This window comes from Megachile rotundata, chromosome 11, assembly GCF_050947335.1.
Source record: "Megachile rotundata isolate GNS110a chromosome 11, iyMegRotu1, whole genome shotgun sequence".
NCBI lineage: Eukaryota > Metazoa > Arthropoda > Insecta > Hymenoptera > Megachilidae > Megachile > Megachile rotundata.
Genome location: NC_134993.1, coordinates 16718035 through 16744442, shown reverse-complemented (window position 1 = coordinate 16744442; position 26408 = coordinate 16718035). Strand labels below are relative to the sequence as shown.

Genomic DNA, 26408 nt, shown 5'->3' with positions numbered 1-26408 from the left:
TTATTATGCTTCTGTCGTGCGATACATTTTGCCGGGGCTCTTCGACATATAGCCTCTTCTTTCTTCGACGCAAAGCCTCACGAAAATCACTCACGAAATTTTGCGATTATTCGGACATTCTTAGCTTTTGTATTAATTACATAAACTTTCAATTTCGGTGTCAATCGGAACATATAGATGGTAGACATTTCTATATAAGTAAAATTGAATCGTTATTCGTTTACGTAAAGAAACAATTTTCACGATGCTTCTAACAATAAAAATACAAGTTCCCGTGTTGCTTTGAACCATTCGTCCTACTACGTGATGGGAAGTGGAGGGACAGTAAAACATGCGACTCACCGATCGCTGACTCGCACTACTGCGCTCGCAACGCGCTCCACAGACTTCACTTGGAACGCATTTTTCAAGACCAATTCTTGTTCCGCATTTCAGCAACGATCGCTCGACTGCATTTGTACGGTCGGTATTAACTCAACAAATGGACGGTCATCTGAAAACAGAAAAACGTGAATTATAACTGTAATTTTGATTTTACGATTGTCTCCTAACGAAAGTATTATTGTATCGACTGAAATGCATTACATTTCCAAAGTAATTTTTCGTATCGACGATTCACCAGCTTGCTGATAGATGACGATAGTAGCACTCTTTCGAAGGCGTCCATTGGTACAAAATTTAAAAGTATAGGGGCAACTTTCTGGACTTGAAAATTTTCAGATTTTGAAATGACCAGTCGATTGGGCTAAATTTGCAGTACTATTGATCACCGAATCGTTCAACTTGTCGATACTTTAAAAGGAGTTACTTGCATAAGAGAAGAATCACGTAACAAAATATGGATACGAACCGGGTACCATTTATAAATCTTCCTTCCTTCAACGGAAAAGAGATCTTCGAACACAAAATAAACGCTGAATAATGATTGAGGGGTACTCCACTCTGATCATGACATCGGTTCTCTCTTGTGCGTAATACTGGATATGATTGATTATACATATAGACAGAAAAATCTGGGCTGTTGATTCGACGTATCGTGTCCTCGAAAAGGATGGACGAGGTTTGTTTCCAATTCTACCAGGCGTATTATATCACGTGCAAAAGTGGTTGCCTTCGATTTTCCGCCACAGCTAGCCACGCCTCGATTTTCCAACCATATTCGACCCTACATTCCTACCACATTATTTAACCAAAGCGCGAATAAATATATTCTACCTTCTTCTCTGTTCTACATTCCTGTTCATACAGCTGCAAGTTTCTTTGGGAGTTGCATTTCATTCGATCACGGTGTAGCAGCGGAGCGCAACGAGGAACTGTCGAAAACTTTTCAACGACTTCGTGAATACTTCAGTTTCTGCAACTTTGGGAGCTTGAAAAGTTTTGGGAAACAGAGTGCGATGGTGAAACTACGATTCGAGGAAAAATGATATTTCATATTGGACAATTGAAACGAAGAGGGTTCAGTTGAATTTTTGTGTTCGCAATTGAGTTGCGTACTTTTCTATAGAGAAGTACTGAAAATATTTAAGATAACATAGAGGACAAACGATAGTAGTTTCTTTCCCAAGGCTCGGGAAGGCATCGAGATCGTGCCTCGGTAAAGTAAAGTCCTAAATGCGGTTTCCTAAACCGCAGAAAAAAGGAGAAGAAGCGTATCGAAGACGCGGCTCAGTCGAGCGGATCCCGCCCGAGGCAGGCATCGTCGTCCAGCGAATCGCGGCCATCGGTATCGAGCAGCGCATGTGTCCTAGAGAGCGTTCTACTCGAGGCGCCACGACGCCGGCGTCGAGGGCAGCGCCGACAGCGGCTCGCGACGAGCTGGATAGTCGCAATCATGCCACCACCCTGACGCACGTTCCCGTATTCACGGTGCGTGTACGTCGACGACGCAAGTGTCCCCGAAAATCTTCGTCGAAAGTAAAGCGCAAACGGCGATCGATCAAAAATTAAACGCGCACGAACGACGGCGACGACGACGACGAGTGGAAGCGGTGTGTTCGAGGTAGAACGACGCGTCCACGGTGGCTCCTCGATGCCGAAGCGTCTCGACGCGATACGACGGCACGGTACGCATCATCCCCGTCGTCCTGGTTAACGCGAGTTGCACAGCTTCTGATCGTGTGTGGACGTGCCGATCGCGCACGTATCCGTGCGTGTGTCCGTGTGTGTGCGCGCGTGTGTGCAGTGTGGCGCAACTGCGATTCGAGCGGTGCGCTGACAAGTGTCGTGCACGACGCACGTGCGCGCGGAAAGAAGAAAACGCAGCGTAGAGTGCGTAAGACAGTGCGCGACGCGTATCCGTCGCGGAGAGTGCCGCACGTGTCGGTGGCCTACGCGCGGATCGATCGACCGGAAGTGCGAGCCACTGCTCTAGCCACCTTCTCTCTGCCCTACAAAAGTGCAAGCATGCACGAGGATTTTCGAGCGGACTGGATGCTGAAACGACCGTTCGATAACTTACTCTTTCGCGGCTCGGCGACACGCGAGCCACTACCCGCTCTAGAATCCTGCTCTTGCTCTATTTTCGCGCGACTGTGTACGTGTGTTTTCTTTCCTGGCTGCAGCTGCGCTCCGTGATTTTTCACTCGTACGTATTTTTGGGTCGTTGGGACACACCGTGAACCTTCCCGTCAGCTCCATGGAATTTTTATGGCATTCGTGATGTAACTCTCTCGCGAGTTTCGATCTTCGCTACGCTCTTCGACGGTCGCGAGGGTCATTTTAGATATTCGGGGCTGAATCCTGACCTCGTTCGGAGTACGCGCATCGCACGTGGTGGTGCATCGTTTATGTCGGTTTAAGAGAGACTTTGGATCTTTTTAAAGTTATAGTCTTCGAATTTGCTAAGATCGCTGTTTCCCTGCGGAGAGCCTCGTGGATGTCGAATTCGCCTGTTCGGGGTCGAATGCTGACCCAGATAGGGGTACGTGCATCACACGTGGATTTACATCGGTTACGTCGAGTTCGGATACGCGTTGGAACTTTCTATGCCTATATTAGCACTCTTCTTACAAGATAGTTGCTCTAACTTTTAGCTGATCTCTTAATATTTTTCGTGCAAAATAAGCCCGGAGGAAGATTGATACTATTTTACATCTCTTCGGAGTGGAACGCTGACCTCGTTCGTGGGTGATGTATACGCGTATCGCACGTGCAAGTGCATTAGTTATACTTCTTTCGGATTCAAATTACTGAATGATCCAATTAACGCATTTGCAAATTTCCAAATTAGCGAATAACTAAGTAGAGAAAAAGAATAGAGAAATACGAAATGAAATATTTCTCCCGTAGCAGCCCGGCCCGTGCTCGGAGTTGGCCGTGAGTTGCTTACGAATTTCTCGTTCTGGCTATCACTGGTTTAACGAAACGTTCGAACATGACGAAGGAATTGTTTTCGGGAAGCGAAGTTATGCTTCGGATCGTTCGCGAGCGTCCTCGCGGCGAGTTATTTTAATAATGAGGGTGTACCGTGGCGCTTTGTAGCCTCTTTCTTTTTCTGCCGTCGTGGATCGTCGGGGAAGGGAACGCGTGATTATTTCCCGTGGTTGCGTGCCACGATATCGGATGATCGATTAATTGATTTCTGTTATATAAAAACGCCCAAGGAGAAGCAGCGACTCATCGCCCCGTTTCCATCGGTCACGTTTCAAGCTCCTCTCGTTCTCTACGCAGAAAAGCTATTGATGCTTTTTTTCGTTGACAGATCGTTGACACGAACGTTCCTTGAAAATGATCGAACGAATGCACGCTAAAGAATGCAACGGAACCTACTTTACGTTCGAAGGGAAAAGTAACTGACCGATATCGCGGTGCAGCATCAAAAATGCAACCGTATAGACGCCCAGCGTCTATAGCCAGAGCGATAGTCGCAAATCGATCGGTTGAAACTCGATCAATTATTTATTCACTGCTTGTTTTGATGGACTTCCAGAAACATTCACGGTTTATCGTGTCTCGATGGTAATTCGCGTTTTACGATCTACGTCCGATCGGTTGGGGTCAAAAATCCATTCGCGATTTTATGACGGTATATAATTTCTACATAGAGATTATTGACTCTGTCTTATTCGACACTGGGGTGATTTAGTATTTTGTATAAGTTAAAACTTTGTACGTTTTCGCTTCGCAGAAAAGGAACTGCATCGGCTGTTTCCGTGATTAGTCAAATTAAATTAGCTGTGTGGGAGTACATATACGGTTGGAAAGCCAATTTCCAGAAGAAGAAAATTGGAAATTTGGTTTGGTGACACGCTGGCGAATTTTCGAAATCCCGAAAGTCCGCGTATTAGAAGCGCCTGGTCGGTGAGTCCGACGTGTCTGTCGGTGACACAGATCACACGATTTGCGTATACTTGGCACATATCGATACATCATAAACGTAGAAACATCCGCAGTCTGGCGACTCGCGTCCAAGAGAAGCGCAGCTCCTCCCTCTCGCAGGTCCGTGTCGGAAGTCGTGGCCGACTCCGTATTCCGGCAAATCGTCGCCGATTTTCGGCGCGCACCGCGAGAGAACTCCTCCTATTTATAAACGTTTTGAACCCGGTCGCATTGGCGAACCTCTCGGGCCGCTCGAGCTGCCTCCTCGTGGGCCGCGGCTCGGTGTGGGGAACAATTCGCCACCCCATGGTAAAAATAGAAGCTCCTAGCCAGCTAGCCTCGAGCGTCTCGGCTAGAGCTCGAGCGCTCGCGCTCTAGCGTGGCTAGAGCGTCAGTATCCCGATCAACCGAGGTTTCGGGCATTCTCGCCGATCGCGCGATCCGGCGTACGATCTCTCTCCGCTGGTCCTCGCGAGCTGTCCAGTTCGTTCCGGGCGATCCGCGCGAGGTCAGCCAACCGTATACCGCAGGGGAACACGATCGCCGGTGTTCCACATTTCGGCGGTGGTCGCGGCCAGGTTCGCGCGCGAGAGTTTCGCGAAGTCTAGTGAATATTTTAAGACCGACAAGAGTCCGCGTGTAGGAAGAGGAGGCGCGGGCCGTGATTCACTGGCCGCACGTAGGAGGATCGGGCAGTGAGGATGGTGCGACGATCCGCGTACGCAGCGTGCACGGCGAGCCACCGCGACGAGCAAGGAAACGGGCCGACCTAGACGACCGTCTCGGGAGCTTGTTCGCGACCAGCTTTTCGCCGACTGGTCGGGCCACGAACAAGCTCAGCAGCCATCGAGGAACGACCAGACGGAGAGAGGAGAGACAGGCCGGATAGAGAGGGAGAGAGCGAGCGAGCGCGAGCACATTCCGAGCGGATCACGGATGCTTATAGAAGCGTTGCGTAACGGCGTCAGACGGACGGCGAGAACCGCGACTCGCTGGGCCCTCAAGTTCGACGAAAAATCCGCTCGCGTCCTCTTCGGACGGCGGCCGCTTGCGCGTACCGCGGCCCGAGTGCGGTGATCGTTGGGGTGCGAAGAGTGCGAGTGCGATTACAGTGCGAGGAGAGCGCGGCTCGCAAGGGCGCGTTAGGGATAAAAGGAGAAAAGGGCAAAGAGGTGGCTGGCAGAGGGTCAGAAATTGCTGGACCGGTGGTGAATCGATCCCGCGTGTCCCGGTGCGTTTTCAAGGCCGCTCTCGACGATCGGCTTTCCTCGCGGCAGTTCGCTCGCGCGAGCGGACAGCAGACCCGAGCCTCGACGTCGCGGTCGTTTCAGATGTCCGGTCCTCGTTCGCCGTCCGAGCAACCGCGACTAAAATTAACCCGTGTCGAATCTTAGAGCATTTCTGGTCTAGCCGAATGCTTTAGCGGCGAACACCGTATTTATAGATCGTACACGATCGAAGAGGATTAACGGTCGATTGGTGGATCGCGCGGGTTATCCTTGACATCCGAAACGGGAGGACGATGCTCGAGTCTCGGGTATCGACGGCGTGCGCGGCCGCGGCGGCGAAGGCGGCTCGGTGAACGCGGACGAACGCGGACGAACACGAGCGACCACGGGGTCAACGGTGGTTTACGGTGATCTTGCAGAGAACGCGTGAGACGAGAAACGTGGAGACGAGCGGGCAGCATGACGGATCAACGTCCACAGGGACGTTTGTGTCATCGTTGCTAACCGGCCGACACGATAACGACCACGATAACGAGCAACACGACCAAGACGACAACGACAACGACCAGGAAAAGGACGAAGATTACGAGACACGTGGCGAGGAAAGAACGAGAGGCAGAAGGAGGCGGTGGATGAAGAGGAGGAGGTGGAAGAGAAGAGATGCAGCAACAGCCACAGTCTGGCCAACAGTCCGGGGCACCGAACGGGGTGGCAGGTGGTGCCCAATTGCCTCAAACAGGTGGCATCGCCTCGGCCCAACCTGGAGCGACAGGTACCACCACCGCGACGTCAAATCGTGCCCAGGTTAACGGCGGCAGATTCGATTTCGACGATGGCGGCACCTACTGCGGCGGTTGGGAAGACGGAAAAGCTCACGGGCACGGAGTCTGCACCGGACCCAAAGGACAGGGTGCTTACTCCGGTAGCTGGCACTATGGATTCGAGGTCTCCGGTGTCTACACCTGGCCTAGGTGAGATCACCATACCATACGTTTCTTCCCAATTTTATGCCATCTAGCCAAACGCGACCGCATTTTCTATCCTTCGAAATCGAACTTTTATCACAGTTATCAAATTAGTGTTTCTCCGAAGTTGGCTCGATCGCGGCTCGACCGAGCTTTCTACGCGTTCTTCGTATCGAAGCTGCATAAGCCTGTGTTTCGTTAGCGACACGTTCCGTATCGACGCGTGGATCTCTAAATTTAATTAGCAAAAGTGTTCCCAGCTTGGAGAATACTCGTAAACCTGTCCAATTGACGACACGTTTTATCTTCTTCCTTTGATCTACTTTGTTCCGCTTACCGAGAACAAAAGAAAGGAAAGATTTTCGATCTCTTTGATCGAAAGATTATCCGGTGTTAGATAAAGACTGTAAATGAACATGGACGAGAAAGGAACTCGAACACACGAGGATACATCGATATCTTTATCGAGCTCGAATCCCTTGAAATCGAGACCCCAATCTCGAGTGTCGAATCGCTTCGACTCTTAAGAGGATTAAAACAATTACCTTCGATAGAGGAAACATCAAACACAGAATCTTCTATACGGATCAGATACTTTAACTGTTTATCTGAAAAGAGGAACTAGCGGTTCTGGCGTTATCTTTGCATTCTTAACTCTTCTGATTCGATTCGATACGATCCGAATCCACGAGAGCCAATTCCACCTGATTCGATATGATCCAATTTGATTCGTCTATCGATCAAGCAGCAAAATTTCAACTCGCTCCTCGAGCTAATTACAATACAGACACGTTTTCGCTAGTAGCATCATCGTGGCGATTAAAGAGTTGGGAGAGTATGAAACGGTCCGGCGTAGTAATTTTATTGTATCACTAGGAGTCGCCATTAACGGCATCAATTCGTGATGAACGGAGAACCTTGACACGTATCTCTCGCTATATACCTGCGGCTGGCCGGGAATCTCCCGATCCTGAAAGTGGGTCACCGAGTGCAAGGACAACGAGTCCAGGTCACTGGGAACCGAGCGGTTAGGAGGAGCTAGTTCACGGACACGCTAGACAATTGTTTCCCCGAATTTCACCAGGATTTCCTAACTCTTAACCGGACATCTCGTTCCGTGGAAAAATAATACCTCGCTGCAATTTTCTCTGCTGGGAACAATTATCGCGGAGTTTTAAATGACCGTCGTGATTTCGAGGGTTTTAGCGTCGAGCAGGGTAGTAACTAGAATTTCACGAGAAAGCATTTTTAAGATATTACATTTATTAATCTAATCTAAATCTTCCATAACACGAAAAAGAGGTGTTCCTGATGTACAACGCGTATTGTTCTTCGGAATTTTTTCGCGGCAATATAGCGAGAGTCTACAGCGTTTGTTTGGAATAATAGTCAGGGTACATCGATATAAAGCAGATTGACGAGAAGAAATGGGAATATCGGGGACACGCGGATATTTGGGATAGTTCGGGTGTCCCAATAATTGTCGTACGGCAATATGGTCGTATACTTGAAATGATTTGAAGCATCGCATCGGTAATATAAAGGCGACCTATTATACGAGTATTCGAGCGCTCGGATCGGCGAATTTCTACGTGGGAGCCATTATTTACGATGCAACGAATTCGGGTTACACCGAGTGTCGACTCTCGTACGAAACGATTCTAAATATAGTAATGTCGAATTTTTCCACGTATACATCTCTCTGTTTTCTTTCTTCTTCTTTTTGTTTTTACGTCTAATCCCCGAGTTCCATTGATGAACACCGGGCGCGGCTAAAAATACATAAAAATGTGGGTCAATTTTCCCCTGTACGTTCGAAACGCGGTTGGTGACGGCTGATGTTAATAACAATTATATTTACGGGCTCTCTCGTTGCAACGGACTATTTAAAGACGCGTGACAGAATTTCTTCCGGAACGATCGACGGATCAAATATAGTCGCCGTTACGCGCGCTTTTTCGTAGAAAGAAATCGTCAGACATGTCCAGATTATTTCGATTTCACGCACGAAAAACGTTCTATTTCGATCGGGCGAAAAATTAGTTTTCCCGGACCCTGTACGATCGATGACAAAGCTACAAGTAACGATCGACGTGATTTAACAGCGAAAAATTTATCGAACCACGCTGTTGTTTAACTAAATTATGATTTTGCGTTTTGAACCGTTGTTAAAAAGAAACACGAGACGAAAATTTTTGTGGATCGAATGGTCGCTTATTACGGCGACAACTTCGAAAAACAAAGAATATAGTGACGATGACATAAACTTTGATGATAAATTATTTCACTTATCCATTAAAATATAAAAATATTACGTACTTTTGACGCAACTAATAGTTCATTTGCACGACTCTTTCTGATCATTGTTACTCCAATTTCTTATTTCATTTGAAAATATCTTGATCGAGGTAAAATTAGAACATTCCTACCCAGCATAAAATTGAGCGATACAGCAGAAGGTGTTCGTGCGTCCTGTGCGTATCGATTAAGCTACGACATTAACCAGGCGTGTAGCAATTACGAGAACACGTCGAAGATTCCACCGCACCGACACGTGACGGAAAAGTGTCGTAGAAAGTACGTTTCGAGGTTCGATTATATCTCGATCAAAGTCACGCACAGCAAACGACAGTAGTAATTAACACGCTATAAAGCACTTTCAAATTCCCCATCAATCGTTTTGTACGTTTCAGTCGACCAAATAATAGATTCGTCTTCAAATATATTCGGTAATTTCGTGCATTCGAAATTGGCTCTCTTTTTTCGAGCAATTATCATTATCGTGAACCTGACATTCCATTTTTTAATATTCTCCTGTCAATGGACACGATTTAATAAATTTCGAAGGGCTATCGAATAGGCAGTCGTTTTTGGATTTCTTCGTTAGCTAATGAAGCACCGATTAATCAAGCTTTCTATGGTTGATTAATCATCTGTAGATAGTATCTTGCTGACCCTATTTCTCTCGTCATTCAATCGATTCCTTTTACTCTGTTTTGCAAATAGGCAACTATGTAAGTATGTACAACGAATTTGAACGAGTTCATCTAATTAAAGGTATAAGTTCATTACAGTCGGGGATCATCGACTTTTGAATTTCCCAAATGGTTCCATAAGAGATAAGCAAATAATATTAAAAAGGAAGCGAAGATTAAAATTGGAAATAAAGCGAATCACTTTGCGGATCCACAAGAAATGTTAGCTCCTAGACCCAGTTCGCTGCGATAACAAAGAATCGTGGGATAATTAGAATGGAAGCTCTCTGCTCGACGTCCCGGTTAAATCGTTAATTACTCCACCTTTCTTATCAACCTAATCGCGCGTCTATTTAACGATTCAGCGGCGCTCGTACTCGTTCGCTAATCGCAACCAGCAATTACCGGATATTAAACAGCCCCTGTACTCGCTATCATTTTTCGCCCCGTGTACCGATCAGCTGCTAACGAATTTTTCCATCTGGTTCTTCTAATGAACCTATTCTTTCGTACACGATAGGAATTTCTCGTTAGTATCGAAATATCGTTTTGTTTCACTGTCAGAGTCATAATCCAAGGTGTCCCATTTTAAAGATAGATAATGATTTGTTAATAAATGGGGATAGACGAATATAGAGGAAGTGGATCGAGCGCGAGAGATTAATATTCTGGTGGCGTTTCGATGCGATCAAAGCGTGTCGCTCGCCGGCAGAAAGGGTGGAAATACCCGTGGAAAGAAAATAGAAAGAGGGAAAAGAAGGATGAGGAGGGTAGAGAGATGGGGAACTTGCGTTACCCACGACCACGTATACATATATCTGGGCCGAGAGATTCCGTCGGTTCGTTTCCGTTTAAACTGGAGCAAGGTCTTCGTCAAGTCGCGTCTCTTCCTAGGGATGCTCGATAAATCGTTCTCCTGCCTCCTCGATCGCATCACGAACAAACAATTTTCGACAATTATTTGTCGCGATTATTTATCTTATCATTCGTCGATCGACCGAATTAGCACCAGTCATCCGACTTGTCGCGATTCGGTGATGCACCGTCTTGCGTTCATTGTCAAAGTTATACTCGTCACGATTGATTTTTCTTCGACTTTTCTTTATTCTTTTAAATAGCATACCTATTCTGGTTAGCAAGTATTTGCCACAATATTGCAAAGAAGAGAGATAAATTCCTTGGGACCTTGAACAATTCCCATTCTCTCTGTATACAGATCCCTCGATATCGAGCAATTTTCACTCGCTAGTTCTTGTTAATTAAAACGAGCTTCCAAGCTGTTTACGAACGGCACCGATGCGTGAACTTCGTCATCGCGATTGTCGAAGCGGAAATCTCGGATATTCTGCAGCAAGTAACATCTCTGTCGGGAACAGATTGGAATCGAGAAACAGATTCTACGATAGATGGAAGATAGGTCGTCTGTCGTCAAGATTCTACGATTTCATATGGATGTAGACAATAATAAATTATTAACAAATTACTAACAAAAAGGTGATAAAATTTTACATAAAAAATCGGGTAAAGATGAAAGGAAACTCATCGTATTATCATCGAATTGATTCGATCGAAACGATAAAAGGTATCGGGAGCAAAACTTGATCAATCTGGGTTTCATTTCTTTAACGTTACCGGAGACTGGAAGTTTGCGAGTTAAAAAACCTTGGTAAAAAGAAACGTTCGATATCCTCGTTTCTCATTTCCGTGCGTTTCGATACGTAAGCAATCAGATTTCGTTTTTAATACGCTGCCAACACGAAAGGAACTCATTATCGAAGTATATCCGTCCCTTGGATGTTTTTCTATCTATCCTTTTCGAATATCGACACGTTTTTCCACAAGCAGAGACGATGATTTCTTTTTTCTTCTCGACGGATCCTTCGATACGAAGAAGCAATTTTTCTTTCCGAGCTTTCTTTTCTCGATATTGCATCTCGCGAAAGAAATTCGCGATGTATTCTTCGGTGATCCTCTTTCCCGCGTCGTGAAAGCAATCTTTTCAGCGAGACTTTCGTCGAATTTAACCTCTATCTTTCGACAGAGAGATCAGTAATTTGGTAATAGAGAAAATTTGGTAAGCTGAAAATCGTGAGAATCGAAGGATATGAAAATTTCTAGCACGTTCTGAACGCATCGAGATTTTCAAACAGCCTGTACGTTGGCATAAGATTGAAAGGTGTAACGGTGGGAAGCAACAAGTACGATGTTAAGGGGCGAGTGGTTAACGAGAGCGTCGCGTGGAAAGAGGGTGAAAGGAAAGAAAGGCGCGAACGATTGTCAGCAAGGATATCCTGTTTCAGCGGGTCCGCGTACGAGGGGCAATGGCAAAACGGAAAACGACACGGCTTGGGCATGGAAACCCGTGGACGTTGGATTTATCGTGGTGAATGGAATCAGGGATTCAAGGGTCGATACGGTGTCAGACAATCGACCACGTCGACGGCGAGGTACGAGGGCACGTGGGCGATCGGCCTTCAGGATGGATACGGTTCAGAGACCTACGCGGACAGCGGTAAGTTTCATTTTTCTACCGTTCCTATTTTTTTACCTCTCCCCTCGAACATACGCTTTATAATGGATTTTTTACTCGTTCCGATATAACGCTGCGGATATTTATAAATATTTATCGGAGCCCGCTATATTATTGTACATATACTTGGTACATGACAAATTTCGTCGCTATTCGAAACTTTACTTTTATCCTTCAATATCTATAACCTGAATTTTTATTATGGTTGGCAAGTTACGAGGTCAATTTATTTTATAGAGGAATTTTTGTACGCGCAACTGGTATATTGTCTCTAAGTTACAACGGACAATTCTGATTATTTCATACCGTACTCCTTCCTTATATTATCGACGGGTATCGCTATATTACCAGTGGAAAGATCTAAATTTATAAAAGAGACAAATTAAGGATAGAAGAGAATCGGTATCTGACCAGAAACAGACACGATCTACCGTCGAAAGAAAAGTGATCAAGGATGTAATGGAAGAGTGATGCGCAGTTGGAGAGGACGAGCAGAATAAAGCTGTCAGGAACAGATCAAAGGATGGCAACGTGTCCTGCTCCGTGAAAGTCCGTGTCGGCTACACGTGTCTCTCGCGACACGAGTCTGTCGACGATTTCGCGCAGGTCTTTGTTCTTAATTTCAATTGCGTTTAACTTGTAGTTATTAATACGCGTTTTAATTACCGATGCTGTCCACGAGCGAAACGCTCCCTTTTTTGCAGCGGATCGGGAACGTTGCCAAAACGATGATCCGGCCAACAGCGGACTGTATTTTATCGGACGGTGTGTTTCGTCGTATTAATAATTAATAAACAGACGATGAATTTCATAAATATCGATTTTGTGCTAATGGTGCGACGCTCGTGTATAGGGAATGTAATTATGATGTTAAGAACCGTTGGTTAAATGAGATTGACACGGTATTATTTAATAAAGGAATTCCCATAACTTGTTTGAAACGTAGAAAACAAGCAAAATTGTATCACAGCAAAATAAGGAGAAGTCGAAGTCCGAGGTTGGCCAAAGAAGGGTTGAATAAGGAAACAGTCGAATTAATTAGCGTCACGTGTCGAGAAATTGTGCATGTCGCGTGACGATCAATCTCAAGTTCGTAATTTCAACCCTTGAAAGCATTCTCTGTTCGGTCGTAGACGTTACGGCCCGTACGTTTTCAGGTCACGTGGTTCTACTAATTGTTAAAAACTAATAATCGATTCGAACACCACGAACTACCCCGGACTTTCTATCGAATCGAAGCAGCAATTTCGCCGCTCTTTTTTTCAAGATAAAGCCTTGCGGTTTGATCGAAACTTGGCTTAAGTCCCGTGAGAAAAGACATCGGTTTGAAACTGTGTTCCTTTTTAGTAGATCCACCATTTTTCCCCAGATAATTTTTAGCTCCTTCCTCGTTCTGAGCATTTACTTCTTTATACTAATGCGTTATGCTTATCGTTCGAAACGCTTCTTCCGGAATGATCGTACGTCCAATTTATTTTTTCTGAAAGTCGTCGGCCTTTCGTGTGCTTTCGCACGCGTGCTTACGAATCGAGGTCGTTTTCGAAACGACCGGGAAAATAGTTTCACTGTGAGTCACACGATTTTATCGCGAACTTAAGAGGTTGTTTTATGAGACACGACTGCGGGGACCACTCGGTGTTACTTTGCATTATTGCGGATTAGAGGAACGCGAGATCCGCGTGTGCTAGAGAGATGTCGAAATGTAAATCGAGTTGGCGATACTGGTATTTGGCTATTTCACGATCTAGAAACTTTCAAATTTATCGATTGAAAAAACTGACAATTTCAAAATTCAGAAGTTAAAAAATTTACAAATTCTACGACTCAATCCCAAATTGCGTAGATTAAAAATTTCTTCGCGAAGCCTAAGAGTAAATTGTGCTCGCACTCGCGAGAGTTTCATCGTTGAGAAATAAAAATTTGAACTGTCGAAAAAGGCTGGATGAAATTATTCCCAGGCTACCTTGCGCTTTATCTCGACCACTGAAAATAGCCGTTCCGGATTGCTCGCGCAAAACGACCAAGAGCACATCGTTGTATTATGTCTGCGAATAGAACCATCTTGGATTTCGTCTCGTTCTCGACACGTTCGAGACGGATGAGACTTCGGATTGATCTCGACGAATAGATACCGTTTCAATCTTTATTTCTTTCTCCTATTTTCTACGGACTCTACGACGTTTGCGACCACCTTTCTTCGATACGCGCCTGATCGAATTTTCTCTTTCGATACGTTTTCGATCCCTCCACTCGATTTAACGTGAAACTGTGCTTCTGTGAGAATCAAATACATGTTCAAAATGTTGTTAAAAATTGAACTACCAATTTGTCAATTCGGGAAGTACACTGAAGTTAGTTAGTTACCAAAATACCTGTTGCAAATTTCTAAGCAAGTGTATCGCAATTTAGAGTGAAGCCATATCCTTCGGAAAGAGAACGGTGGTTGCAGATAAATTTTATTACGTTTCACATCTCGTCTGCTGCACTTGAGCGCTTTATTTAGAGCCGAACGAGCCAGCTGCCCGCGTTTTCCGATCTTATGGCGCCCCGTGTCAAGGAAGAAATCTGGACGATGATGTATGCTCGCCTCGTAAAATCGTAACTCGAAAAATATCCAAAAAACTTAAAGAAGGTTAAAGAAGTAAAAATTAAAGAAATTGTTTTAGAGAAATAATAAAGTATGCAAGTGGCGAGACCTCTTTAATCCTATTTCATTCCAAGGAACGAGACCGCAGAGGCAAACGCGTTAACGAGAAAACGAAACAGAGAAGATTGCAAGGAAATAATTCTGCTTGTTCCGCGCAAAACGTAGACCGTTAATTACGAAAGCTAAGAACGAGTAGAATAATTCTGCCTAAAAGTGCATCGATGTGCAAAGTGGAAAGCGCACGTCTACGCGAACCACGTGGAAAATAAAGAACCCGTGCAAATATCATGTTTACACACGTAATGTCGCTGCGTTTGAACGTGCTCCTTCTCTTCGTTCTTATCTTCAAAAAAATTTCACGGTGGAAATTCATGCCACAATTCAAATTTTGTTGCAATATTAATTTTGCTTAATTTTCAAATTCATCTCTTTATATGGCGAATAAGGCAGTCTTGTACCGATAGCATATAATTTATTCAAAGATATTTTATGCTACATTGTAGTCATTAATGTTCAATTACAGAAAATTTATCGATGACCTTGACTATAACCTTAAAGATTAAACACATGTGTAGTCGATAACGAAAGTAACATGCGCAGTACAGTTCATGTAAATAAATACGTACGTCAAACTAGAATGATTATTTTAATGCGTATAATTATCGCGTACAGTTAACGACTATGCATCTTTTACAATGTTGCAAAAATCTGACGAGAAAACTACAGATTAAATGAACAGAAAAAGCTAAATCACGTTACAATTACGTAAAAGAATTAAATAAAGGTTGTCAGTATATTTGTAGGCAGTGGAAAGAGTGACTGGTTAAAATTACGATCGGAAAAGTGAAAAGTACATTGGAAAGAGAAAACGAAGAAAATTTAATGGGAGGATTATAGAATGAAAGTTGAGTTTAAACGCGAATGGCTGAAAAGGTTCAATTTGCATAAGAATTTACAGGCGAAATTAAAAATCGTCTGTTTAGGCGAGTGACCGAATTATAAGACAGAAGGGAACGGTGGTCGGTAATGAAAGAAGCGTGGTTCCCATTAAAAAGTGATTACTCGTCGGCATAAAACGGGAACGATTTGTTTTACGCTTTCTTCGCAACGGTGCCGTTGAAATTAATGAAACTGCACTGCTCACGGCACTGATTTAACCCTTTGAGCACCGAGCTTTCATTGTACCCGACTTCAAACGAATTTTCTTGCATATTTTCGCCATTGTTTAACGTCTTGATTAGCGTCTTTCGTTATCCATTTTGCCAAACTATTTTCGCTAATAATTATTTCATCAAATATTCCGATTAAACGTCCAGAGACGAATTTCTATTTTTCCTTTCTCTTATTTTCTACGAACGATCCTTATCGCCTCTCGTTGAAACCACGAGAGCTCTCGCGAAGCTTATCCCGCAATCAGCTAAGCTACGAGTCGAGAGAAAGACGAGAGGAAAGAACGACCCTACAGGCCCTTTACTAAGGAAAACAAGTCGATCACACTGGAAAAGCCGTCTCGAACGAACTTTACCACTCGCAACTAATTCATCCAGGTTTCCTGAAATGTCCAAATTTCCAAATACCTAAAATAGCCAAAGCGTAACTGTAGTCCCTGCTAAACAACAGTTACAAATTCTCCATTCTGAACTGATCAGAAAGATAAACTGACCCGGTCCCCGTAAATTTTCAACGAGAGATTCCAAAGAAGCCGAAAAATAGGGGTAGATTTGATTAACGACAACGCGATTAATTACCGGGCAGCCTCGTTCGTGAAAATCACAGCTTGGCAGAATATTTCGCGGGCGATCTCTCGTTCCTCCTCGTGGTTCATAAATATTGAACGGATGTTCTCTACGCCCTCGAACAAGGATCTGGTTCGTTTAAATAATGGGCGTTTGCACCGTCGCCGCGAGAAAAACGTGTCTTCAGAAGTTTCGGTTCCAAGGGCCATGATAAATGCGAATTCCACATGGACCTCACCAAGATCGATCTTCTTATCGAGAAATTATTTTTCTTCTTGCAACGTTCCTGAATTCCTCTCGCGGGCAGTCGAATATTTTCTGCTTTTTTCTCCGCGAGTATTTATTCAAGAATTAACATAGCTGTGTCAATCGGCTGGGCTACGAGGAGGAGCCGACAAACATCGTCGTCCACGTGAAACACCACCGGGAAGATTTATCGTTGCCCAAAAGCATCCGTGTTATGCCCGTAGTTAATTATCGCCCTTTAATTAAAGGTCGACGCGTGGAATTCTCCGTGGAAGATGAAAAGCCTCTACTAGAGGCTTTTTGTCTCCTATATCGCTTCGTGTACCGCTACTTAATTTAAAAAAACAGTAATAATGATTTCTCTTGTTAGAAAATTATGTAAAGTTTTCTCCTTTTGGACGAGAGTACCGCGAAAAAATAACATTGAGTTTAAACTCGATCGTGATTAACTTAAACGTAATGAGAAAAGCTCGACAGCGACAAAGCGCGCGTGCACGTTGCGAAATATCGTAGCGAAGATTCGTTAGCCGGTTCGCCGACAGTATTTATACCCGGGGTTCGCAACAACTTGCGAGTTGGCACGACAATTAAACGCGGAAGAAAGCGAAATAACCGACGGAGGAAGGTGGAGAAGCCCGGCAAAATCCAGCTGGAATTAATATCCACCGTTTATACTTCATACGTGACGTTGAACAACGCGTTGCAACTCGTTCGAAATGAAGCGGAATGAAACGAAACGAAAGAAAAGAAAACAAAAGAGGAGAAAACGAGAGAAAAGAACACGACGAGAATGAAGTTTCTCTTTCACCGCGCTCGATCTTTCTTATTCGTCCATTAGTTATACAACTATCCATTTTTATACCACGTCATTTGGCAGCAACGGTGTTACCGGCGCTCATACAACAATGTTATAAATCGACGTCACACTGTTACATAAATAACCGCGTTCCTTAAATTATCGAAACGTGTACAGAGCTGCTCTAATAATATCGGCCGGTTCTAATGATCGGCACACATCGATAAACCGTTCGACAGTTCGATCGATCAGAAACTATATCGACGCTAGGAATACAAAATTGTTATCGTTTCGTTGCAGTTATTAGCTTGCTACTCCCTTGCATTTAAAAGATTTAAGAAGTACCTGGTTGGAACGTAGGAAAACCTAAGAAAGAATGATTAAACGACAGAACGAAAGTTTGGATGAACCGTGTGTTCATTTCTTATTTCGAACAGCACCGTTGCGAACTTTCGTCAATGAAAACCGAGGGTACATACCTCTAAAATTAGAGGCAACGTGTTGCCGCGCAAGTTGGACACAAAGTGAAAATCTTATCGCGTCCAAGAAAGCGCAACGGCTGCCAGAGGAGGATATTTTCGTTTGGACTAGCGTTTTATCGAACGTTCAACGTGACAGAACTACACGATTTATGATTGAACGGGTCACGCGTTCTCCCCCGAAATCACCGGATGACTAATACTACGATAAATTCAATATGTTAATTCGCTAAACATTACATCTACTTGTTAAAACGACTATTTTTACTTTGAAGCTTGCAACGAATAACCAACTACAGGAAAAGAATTTGAGAATCGAAAGAAATAAATCTCGAAGAGGTGACGCAAACTTATTTACCTAAATAACGTGACACGATAAATGTGTATGTTTCGCGATTAAAGTTGAACCGTATTAAGGAAAAGCTTCGAGCAGATAGGTCGAAGCGAAAGGCAGCTCCATCCGAAATTAATCGCTATGTCAGCATCCCTGAATCGTTCAAGGATGTAATATCTCTGTATTTTTCCGTCCCGTTCAAAGAGTCAGAAACAATAATCAAAAGCTGTAGCTCGTGATCCATCGATCGGGTGGTGAAAAGGGAAGCACAGCTTTTACCGTCGCTTCCGTTCGCGTCCGTCTGGATATCCATCAAAATTCTTGGCGGTTCGAAAGAAAATCGGAAAATCGGACGAGCAATGAAACGCGATCGCGGCGTTCTAAGGGACGCGTGGCCGTTTCGAGCTTCTCGCTCGAGTTAAGGCACTCTCCAAACGCCATTCCATTTCTCCGTGGCACGTGGCCGACGCCATTTATTTATAAATACCGATGCTGCCACGAGCACACGGCCGTCAGTGCACGTGTGTTGGTGCCAATGGACGATGATAGTCGCTCAGCGCGTTAAATTCGACGAGTAAACTTACGGCCACTCGTTTCAAAGGGTGAACAGAGAAACACGAGAGTTTGACCTCCTATCAATTTACGGTCTACAGGGGTCTCGTTGCTAATAAACAGAATTCTTTAACCTTCCGCGACCCGCCGATAAATCGTGTGTGACTTTCACGAGCTTTCGACCTCGTGTCGCGACATCCTCGACACTCTTGTTCCTCCTCCGCAACTTTGAGGCAGGTCAAATAACTCGCGACGCTTTTATTCCACGCTTTCGACCTATGCTTTCTCCTACAAGTTCTTTTAGTTCCTACCAATCTGTGACTAATGTGCTAATATTCTTGCAAGGTCATCGTTGTTGCTTCGCGAAAGTAATTCAAATGTTGAAATTAAACGAGACACTTTGAATAAACCACGCCCTGCATCGCCGCCCGTTGAATCACCGTTCAATGAATTGCCACGAGTAATGTGCTTCCTAGCAATCGGCAAGGAAGCTAATGTTCACAAAGTCAAACCCATTCATCGGAATCAATGCCCAGTGTAAATAAGAAAATGGCCGTACACGCGACTAACCAAAGCTCTTTTCATTTTCTTTCTCCTCTTGCTTCGTTTTTAGTCGGATCGAAGCGTGTGCGTACTTAGCAACCCCTTCGTGTTCGCACAGCGTACAAAAGCTTCCCGCATGCTCGTTCTACGGCGGATTGCCTTTCGTTGATAAAACTGGCGTCACCTACTTTGTAAACTGTCGTCATTTCCGTTTTTCGAGCTCCTTGCGTCACGGCTGATTGCGTGGCTGTGCGAGAGTAATCGTTACGGTTTTAGACGAGTCTTTTTTTACGCAAACTATCCTTTTCTCCGCGCCCCTTTTACCCCATTGCGAAATCTTCGATAGATCACTCCCTGTCGATCGAGCCAGATATTATCTCCTGTTCGGAGTCAAATTTTTTATCCAAGTGGGTCGAAATTGGTCCAAAGGTAGACAAAATGATCGATTCGAAATGAAGGAATTTCGAGTAAGGATTGGTCGGAACGCGAGGAGAAGGTGTGACGTTGAGATTTTCTCGCGCAGAAACGCGAGGCGGACAAAGGAGCGAGGTCAGGTGCGAAATTCGACCTGGTTGCGTGGTTAGGTGAGCGACGGAGCGTTCGTGACGTTCAGGTGTCGTTCGGGAGAAACAAACGGTCGAGAAGGACAGGTCCGTGGGGTAGTTGGAGACGATCTGGTGGAAGCTGTGGACCGAAATACACTCGTACGGCCAATTCTCACCAGTACATGTACAATGTACGTTTCACGTGTAAGCAACCACCATCTTAGCACAGTGGCCGCGCTATTTCAGGAGGGCCAGCCAGTGCCATGTAGCGAAACAGGACCGTACCAATGTTTCTGTTTACCCATGCTCACCCATCGTTTCCCCAGTATGTGTTCAGTCCGCTCAAAAAACCGATTAATAAAATATATTGTATATTCGTCGCTTATAGAGACTAAGTGAATTATCAAATTCCTGATTTGATCAATCTTTAAATTTATAAATCCTCATTTTTTTTCTATATTTGTTCATTGTGAAATCCATAGCATCCTAAACATTAGAAGCGACCGTCCAAATTTGACCAACGAAATGTCTGACCGTAAGGGGTGAAACATGATCGGTGTCCACTAGCGTTTCTCTCGGTCGATGCGACACGACAAGAGGATAATCTCGTGAGCGAAGGAAGTTCTGGTGAAAAACAAGAGAGGATAACGGAAAAGCACGAAATTCGATGCTCGACGAGGTACGAATTTCGCAAAGTGGAACGGGCACGCCAGGGCCAGAGAAAATTCAATAACCGGCAAAAGTTTCCGCGTCGAACGAAACAGACGAGGAGCAGACGGGCCTCCGCCGAGAAATTAGAAGATCGACAATAATTAATCTAGGTCGTCTTCGACGAATCGATAGGTTTTTCGTTGAGCTATCACCGTTGGTTATCGCGTCTGCATCGAATGCGGGAACGACGTCGTTGACGGGACTTTTTGTCCCGGGACGTTTGCAAGGGACGACTAACGGCTGACCTGGATACCCTCGAGCGATTTTTCTTTTGCGTGTCAACCCGAGGGGTTGAAGATTCAGACGCACAAGTGTGTCCCGTTTCATTATGCGTTCAGGGTTCTCCAAAGATCACGAGTGGAACAATTTCGATTAATTCAAGTTAATCGAAGACGCAATAGATCAGAAAATACCATCTAAGGGTTATTCTTGATCCGTCTGGTTCATTTACAGTGTTCGGTTGATACTTGTGGAACTCGTCGTTCATCGTGCATTATTATTTATTCTTCTTACGAAACCGAGGAATTTTTCTGGTCTATGTCTGTCGCTCACCGAGTATCGCGATCATCGAGCCGTACAAGAGCTTAATTCGACCCAGGTCCGATAATGTCGATGCTGAAAAATGAATCGTTCGAGCGTCTGCGTTTTTTCCATCCTTGTGAACATTTTCGTCTTAGCACCTTAACCTGTTACAAACCGATCGCAGATGCTTAACAAAATCGCTTCTTGAAAACATTACTCTCGTGTATATAATAATTAAGTTTGATATCGACGAAAAGAGAGCGATACAATTTCGAAGGAAAATAAGCCCAATGTTCGCACAAAGCTAAATAATTGAAACGGCACGGTCAATGAAAAGCGTCAGAAGTTTCTGGTGGAAAGAAAGAACAACGCGAAGGGCAATTCGTTTGAAAGTGGAATGAATCGAAGAAGAAGAAGAAGTAAGTAGAAGGTGGAGGCGCGTTTGGATGCGATTTACGGCGGTGCAATTTCGCGAAGCCGGCTCTCCTCTCGCATCGGCAGCCGAAGCGTGTCGAGAAGCACGGCGTGACCCACTTGCTTAAACGCTGGCGAAATAATATTCCGCTTGGAAGGGAGTACGCGGTCGTTTCCATATGTACAGTCGGCTGCAATAATGCCGTCCACAGACTCCATTTTCCTAACCCTCTGTCTCGCTTGCTCTCGTGCTTTTCTGAAACGAGGCTACCGCCACGATCGATCACAAGAGACGAGCTACTGCTGCTGTTGGTTGCTCTTAACGACCTTACCAAATAGATAAATCGTCTCGTTGTTTTCTTCTTGTTTCCACGACTCCTTCCGATGCGATTAGATGCTCGAAAAAACTGCCAATCGATATCTCTTCGTTTGTTTTCGTTATTTTACTGTTACGATATTCCTTGATACGGTTCGGAGCGATATCAGGATGCAGATGAAAGAAATTTTCTAAGCGCAACTGTATACGATAAATTGATTCGTACCGAATGAAATCACTGTTAAATTAAACTCTGTCGCATTGAATCGCGTAGAATCTGATCTCACCACTTAATACCATGGATATGACTCGTAAACAAACTGTACAAATATCAATAATATGTTTTACATACGCGTTTGTCTAGCAGAACTTTATGCTTTCACTTTATTTCAATCAGTTTTTCGCTGGAAGCATCTATCCGAGGGAAATCCTTTGAAAAGAGCCAATTTTTCGTTCAAGAACACGATCGAAGAGAATGCATCGTTGTACAGACGAATGGAATTGAACGGAAGGCTGCTTTGTGAGTGGCATAAAGGGAGAGATGCACCGTGAATGTGCAGCGGCAAACGGCGATGCATCTCTGTTGTTATTGACCGGCGAATACGGGACTTTGATGATTATTGTTTGCCGTATGGCGCAACGGAACGTTTCCGTAAGACACGCGGGCCACTTCTTTAAAAAGTTACAAAAATTGTCAACTTTTAACAGCGAGAAAGTGTAAAGAACGTTTCGTACGAAAGGATGTTACGCGTAATTGGATGCACTTAACGTTCCGGATGTAATACCGGTGCGATTTCCGAGCAAATATAGTTCACGCAACGGTATCTCAACGATCCGACACTCTGATGTCGAAATTCTCGAGCAGACTAAATAAAATCCACGTTTTCAAGGTAATCGCGACGCATTCGTCGCGAAACGACCGAGGATTGTCTCGTTAAAGAGCGAAGAAAATAGGAACTGTCGGTGGCGAGCGTTCAACAAAGCGTGAAATTCTTCCACGAAACGCTCGCGGTCTTTAATGACTCGTTTTTTACGATCATCGGCCATCCGGTTACATCGGTGGTCTGCAAACGGTCTGCGGTATCTCATCGACGTGGAATTTACATTTTCAGAGAAGAGGAGTTCACCCACGCTCGCTCCTCTCACCAGGGTAATTCCATCCCCGAAGAGAGACCACGCGAGTGTATTGCGCGCTGACTCATGCGGGACGTTTTCAAACTCGGTCGAATTTTCGAGCAAACAATGCGACTTATCGCCGAATCGAACCCATACGTGGCGATTCGTCACCGCACAATTCGTAGAAACGCGTCTCTAGATTCGATCTGATCTATCCCGACTTGGCAACTTCCGACAAAAATATGGAAACTGTGGCCAAACGGCGTCGGGTCCGTTATCTCGTTGTTGGTCGTCTCGTAGAAAATGCGACAGCTTTTTCTAGGGAAATATACTGTTGTAGAGAGGAAGGAAACCTCGCTATTCGCGAGTAAACATTTGTCGCGATGAATTTCGTTAATTATTATTACTAAAGTACATAATATAAGCTAAGTTATAATTAAATTTTCCGATTAATAATAGGAGGGTCTTTTTGCAGGGACGTATCAAGGACAATGGAGTCGCGGAATGAGACACGGTTACGGAGTCAGGGCGAGTGCACCGTTCGGTTTGGCGAGCCATTACAAGCCGTCGAAGCAAGTCAGGGCATCTCTGACGTCCCTGAGGAGTGCGGATGGTGGAGGACCAACAGCACCGACACCGGAACCGACCGACAGGAGGGATCGTCGCGTCGACGACAGCAGGGGTGGTTTCGTCTTGAAAGCCAGGAGCGACGATCCTCCGGCACGCAGAAAGAGCCTCACCGAGAAGTCCTTGAAGAAAGGCATCCTTTCGGTAAAGTATCCTTCTATCCTCTCGATGAATCGTCTCGATAAGAATAGAGCGGTTACATAGTCGACTCGAGTACATCTCCACTTACTGATCGCTTGGGGAAGCATCTGTCCGATAACGTTTCCAGTCCTCCATAAAATGCCTTCCGATATCATAAATCCTGTTCGTTTATTGGCCACGCAATCGCTTATCCATTCAACTGCCAATCCGCTCGATTCTAACCCGCTATTGAAGTGGATACGCCAGAAACGCAATTTGAGGGACAACGATGATTTCAGGGTTTGAAGATTCGAAAGCAGAGAAGTACAGGTGACCTTGAGAAACGTGGCACCACCGGTGGCGGTAGTATCAGAAGCAACGCCAGCTCGGCTTCGTGGATGTCGACGGAGAGCTCGCAGAGTCAAGCTTCGGCGTCTGTCCATACGGATAGCAACGCGTCCTTCGTCATCGAGGTGATTATTACACGCATTCGATCTCGAGAATAATCTTCTAAAATCATCCTTTCCAACATAAGAAGACACACGTGTTTCCGTAGGACGAGCAAATGGATGCCTCGGTAACGGAGACGTACCTGGGCGAGTGGAAGAACGACAAGAGAACGGGTTTCGGAATCTCGGAACGAAGCGACGGTCTGCGATACGAGGGAGAATGGTTCAACAACAGGAAGTACGGTTACGGTGTGACCAAGTTTCGAGACGGTACCAAAGAAGAAGGCAAGTACAAGAACAACGTGCTGATCACCAGCCAGAAAAAGAAGCACCTGTTCCTGATCAGATCGGCCAAATTCCGCGAGAGGATAGAGGCCGCCGTGAGCGCGGCTCAGAGGGCGAGCAAGATCGCTCTTCAGAAGGCGGATATCGCCATCTCTAGAACGGCCACCGCTCGAGGAAAAGCCGAGGTAGCGGACATCGCCGCGGAACGCGCGAGAGAGGATTCCGAGCTGGCCCAGCAGACGGCGAAACAATTTGCTCCGGACTTTCGGCAGCCCGGGCTCGAGAGGTTGCGGAACAGGGAGATACCCAAGTACGTGCCACCGCCCCAAGACACCGTTCCAGGGAAGAGTATCCTGCACAAGGCCGGCAGCGTGGACCAACCAGGCTCCACGCCCATCAAGAGCTCCACCTCGGCTGCGGAAGTCACGTCGACGACCACCACGTCCGCCACGTCCACCGCCAGCAACGTGATGCAGTCGATCAGGAGAGCCAGCATGAAACCGCAGATGTCCAATCAATTGCCGCAGAACCAGCTGCCGCAGAATCAACTGACGCAAAACGAGATACCGAACCAGGTGACTCCTGCCCAGCTGCTGAACCAGGTACCTCTCAGCCAGTTGAATCAGACCAATATGGCCGGCCAGAATCCCTACCAGACGCAGTATCCTCAATCGATGGCTCAGAATCCCGTTCAACAGTATCCTAACAGTATACCGAATCAGTATCAGCAAACGAGCCAATTCCAAGGCGGACAGTACGCTCCGCAGAATCAGTATCCTGGTCAAGGTAGCCCGTACAATCAGCCACAGTATCAACCTATGAACCCTCCTCAGGGCGATCAGTATTTGTACCAGCAACAGCAGCCGTTAGGGCCACAGGGCTACCAGAACGTGCAGGCTTATCCTAATCAGCAGGTGATCACTTTAATTTCATAAGATTCTGTTTGTTCGTTTAAGCTAAGCAGATGTAGGGTGAATCGTGATCGAGTCTGTTGGTACTGATAATATTTGATGCTTGTAGATGACAATACCGAATCAGTATGGGCAAGGTCAGATGAACCAGTACAGTTCTCAGCAATTGTACGGACAGCAGCAACAGCAACTGCCACCGCAGCAACAGCAGACGCAAGTTCAGCAACAGTATCAACCCGACGGTGTCGGGGACGCACAACGACCACCGAGTTCCACGAGTATACGAAGAAACAGCAGGGTCCTGACTCCTCAGGATCGACCGGGCACCATTGGACAAACGCTGAACGACAGGTCTCGAAATTGTTTATTAAAATTGGAGATCGAATCATAAGGACTCTTTATGACCAATTCTGATCCATTGGTTTTACAGACTAGATCATTACAAGAGGCCGCCCAGCCGTGATAGTTCGGTAGATCGTTATGCTAGAGCGCATTCCCGGTTGACTGGATCGAGACAACCGTCCATTGATAAAACCGTCACGAACCCGCCCCAGGATGTCCTCGACAGGTGACCGAAACCCCTTTTCAGAAATCTTATATCAAGAATTCCGGTTAGGTTCTACACTTTTTTTAGCTCATCGTCTTTCCTCGATGATCTGTAGTCTCCCTAAGTATTCTGTTATTTAGTCCTAGCATCTGTAAGCTAATACCGATATAATTGCATGCAGATCAACGAGAGCACCAAGTGCAATACGATCAGGAACACCGTTGAACGGATCGGTGGTCGGAAGCGGCACAGCGACGCCCACGTACGCAGCCTCGACTTCCGGTCAGTTCGAAGGAGCCCTCCTGAAGAATCGTAGCCTTGGTCAAGACATACTGCCGAGTCCAGGACAGCCTAAACGTACGGAAAGCCTGTATGTCACGCCAGGACGAGGCCCGACCGCATCCGGTGGCGGAAGTGCTGGTGGGGGTGGTGTGTCGAAGGTGAGTCCTATTCTTTCCTTTACTTATTATCTTCCACATAGATATTATTACAT

The 26408-nt window shown here is 45.4% G+C and overlaps 2 protein-coding genes across 8 annotated transcripts in view; one reads left to right on the top strand and one right to left on the bottom strand.

Annotated features, from left to right (window-relative positions):
• The window catches only part of LOC100881070 (uncharacterized), a 99990-nt gene that overhangs the window by 49838 nt on the left and 23744 nt on the right, over window positions 1–26408 (bottom strand). Inside the window, exon 2 of the mRNA XM_012295785.2 lies at window positions 343–493. The gene's annotated coding sequence lies outside the window, so the exon portion shown is untranslated. The remainder of the gene's footprint in view (window positions 1–342; window positions 494–26408) is intronic.
• LOC100876850 (junctophilin-2) overlaps window positions 1777–26408 on the top strand; it is a 46586-nt gene continuing 21954 nt past the window's right edge. The window contains exons 1-9 of one of the 7 annotated variants that reach the window (XM_012295790.2): window positions 1777–2066; window positions 5969–6520; window positions 11790–12001; window positions 23452–23747; window positions 24023–24196; window positions 24280–25371; window positions 25478–25719; window positions 25799–25936; window positions 26097–26355. In XM_012295790.2, the coding sequence (XP_012151180.1) occupies window positions 6210–6520; window positions 11790–12001; window positions 23452–23747; window positions 24023–24196; window positions 24280–25371; window positions 25478–25719; window positions 25799–25936; window positions 26097–26355 (2724 nt within the window). In that variant the 5' untranslated portion in view covers window positions 1777–2066; window positions 5969–6209. Of the gene's footprint in view, window positions 2067–2100; window positions 2272–2613; window positions 6521–11789; window positions 12002–12256; window positions 15808–23451; window positions 23748–24022; window positions 24197–24279; window positions 25372–25477; window positions 25720–25798; window positions 25937–26096; window positions 26356–26408 lie in introns of those variants that run through there. The other 6 variants (XM_012295787.2, XM_012295789.2, XR_013039850.1 and 3 more) reach the window with 6 other exon arrangements.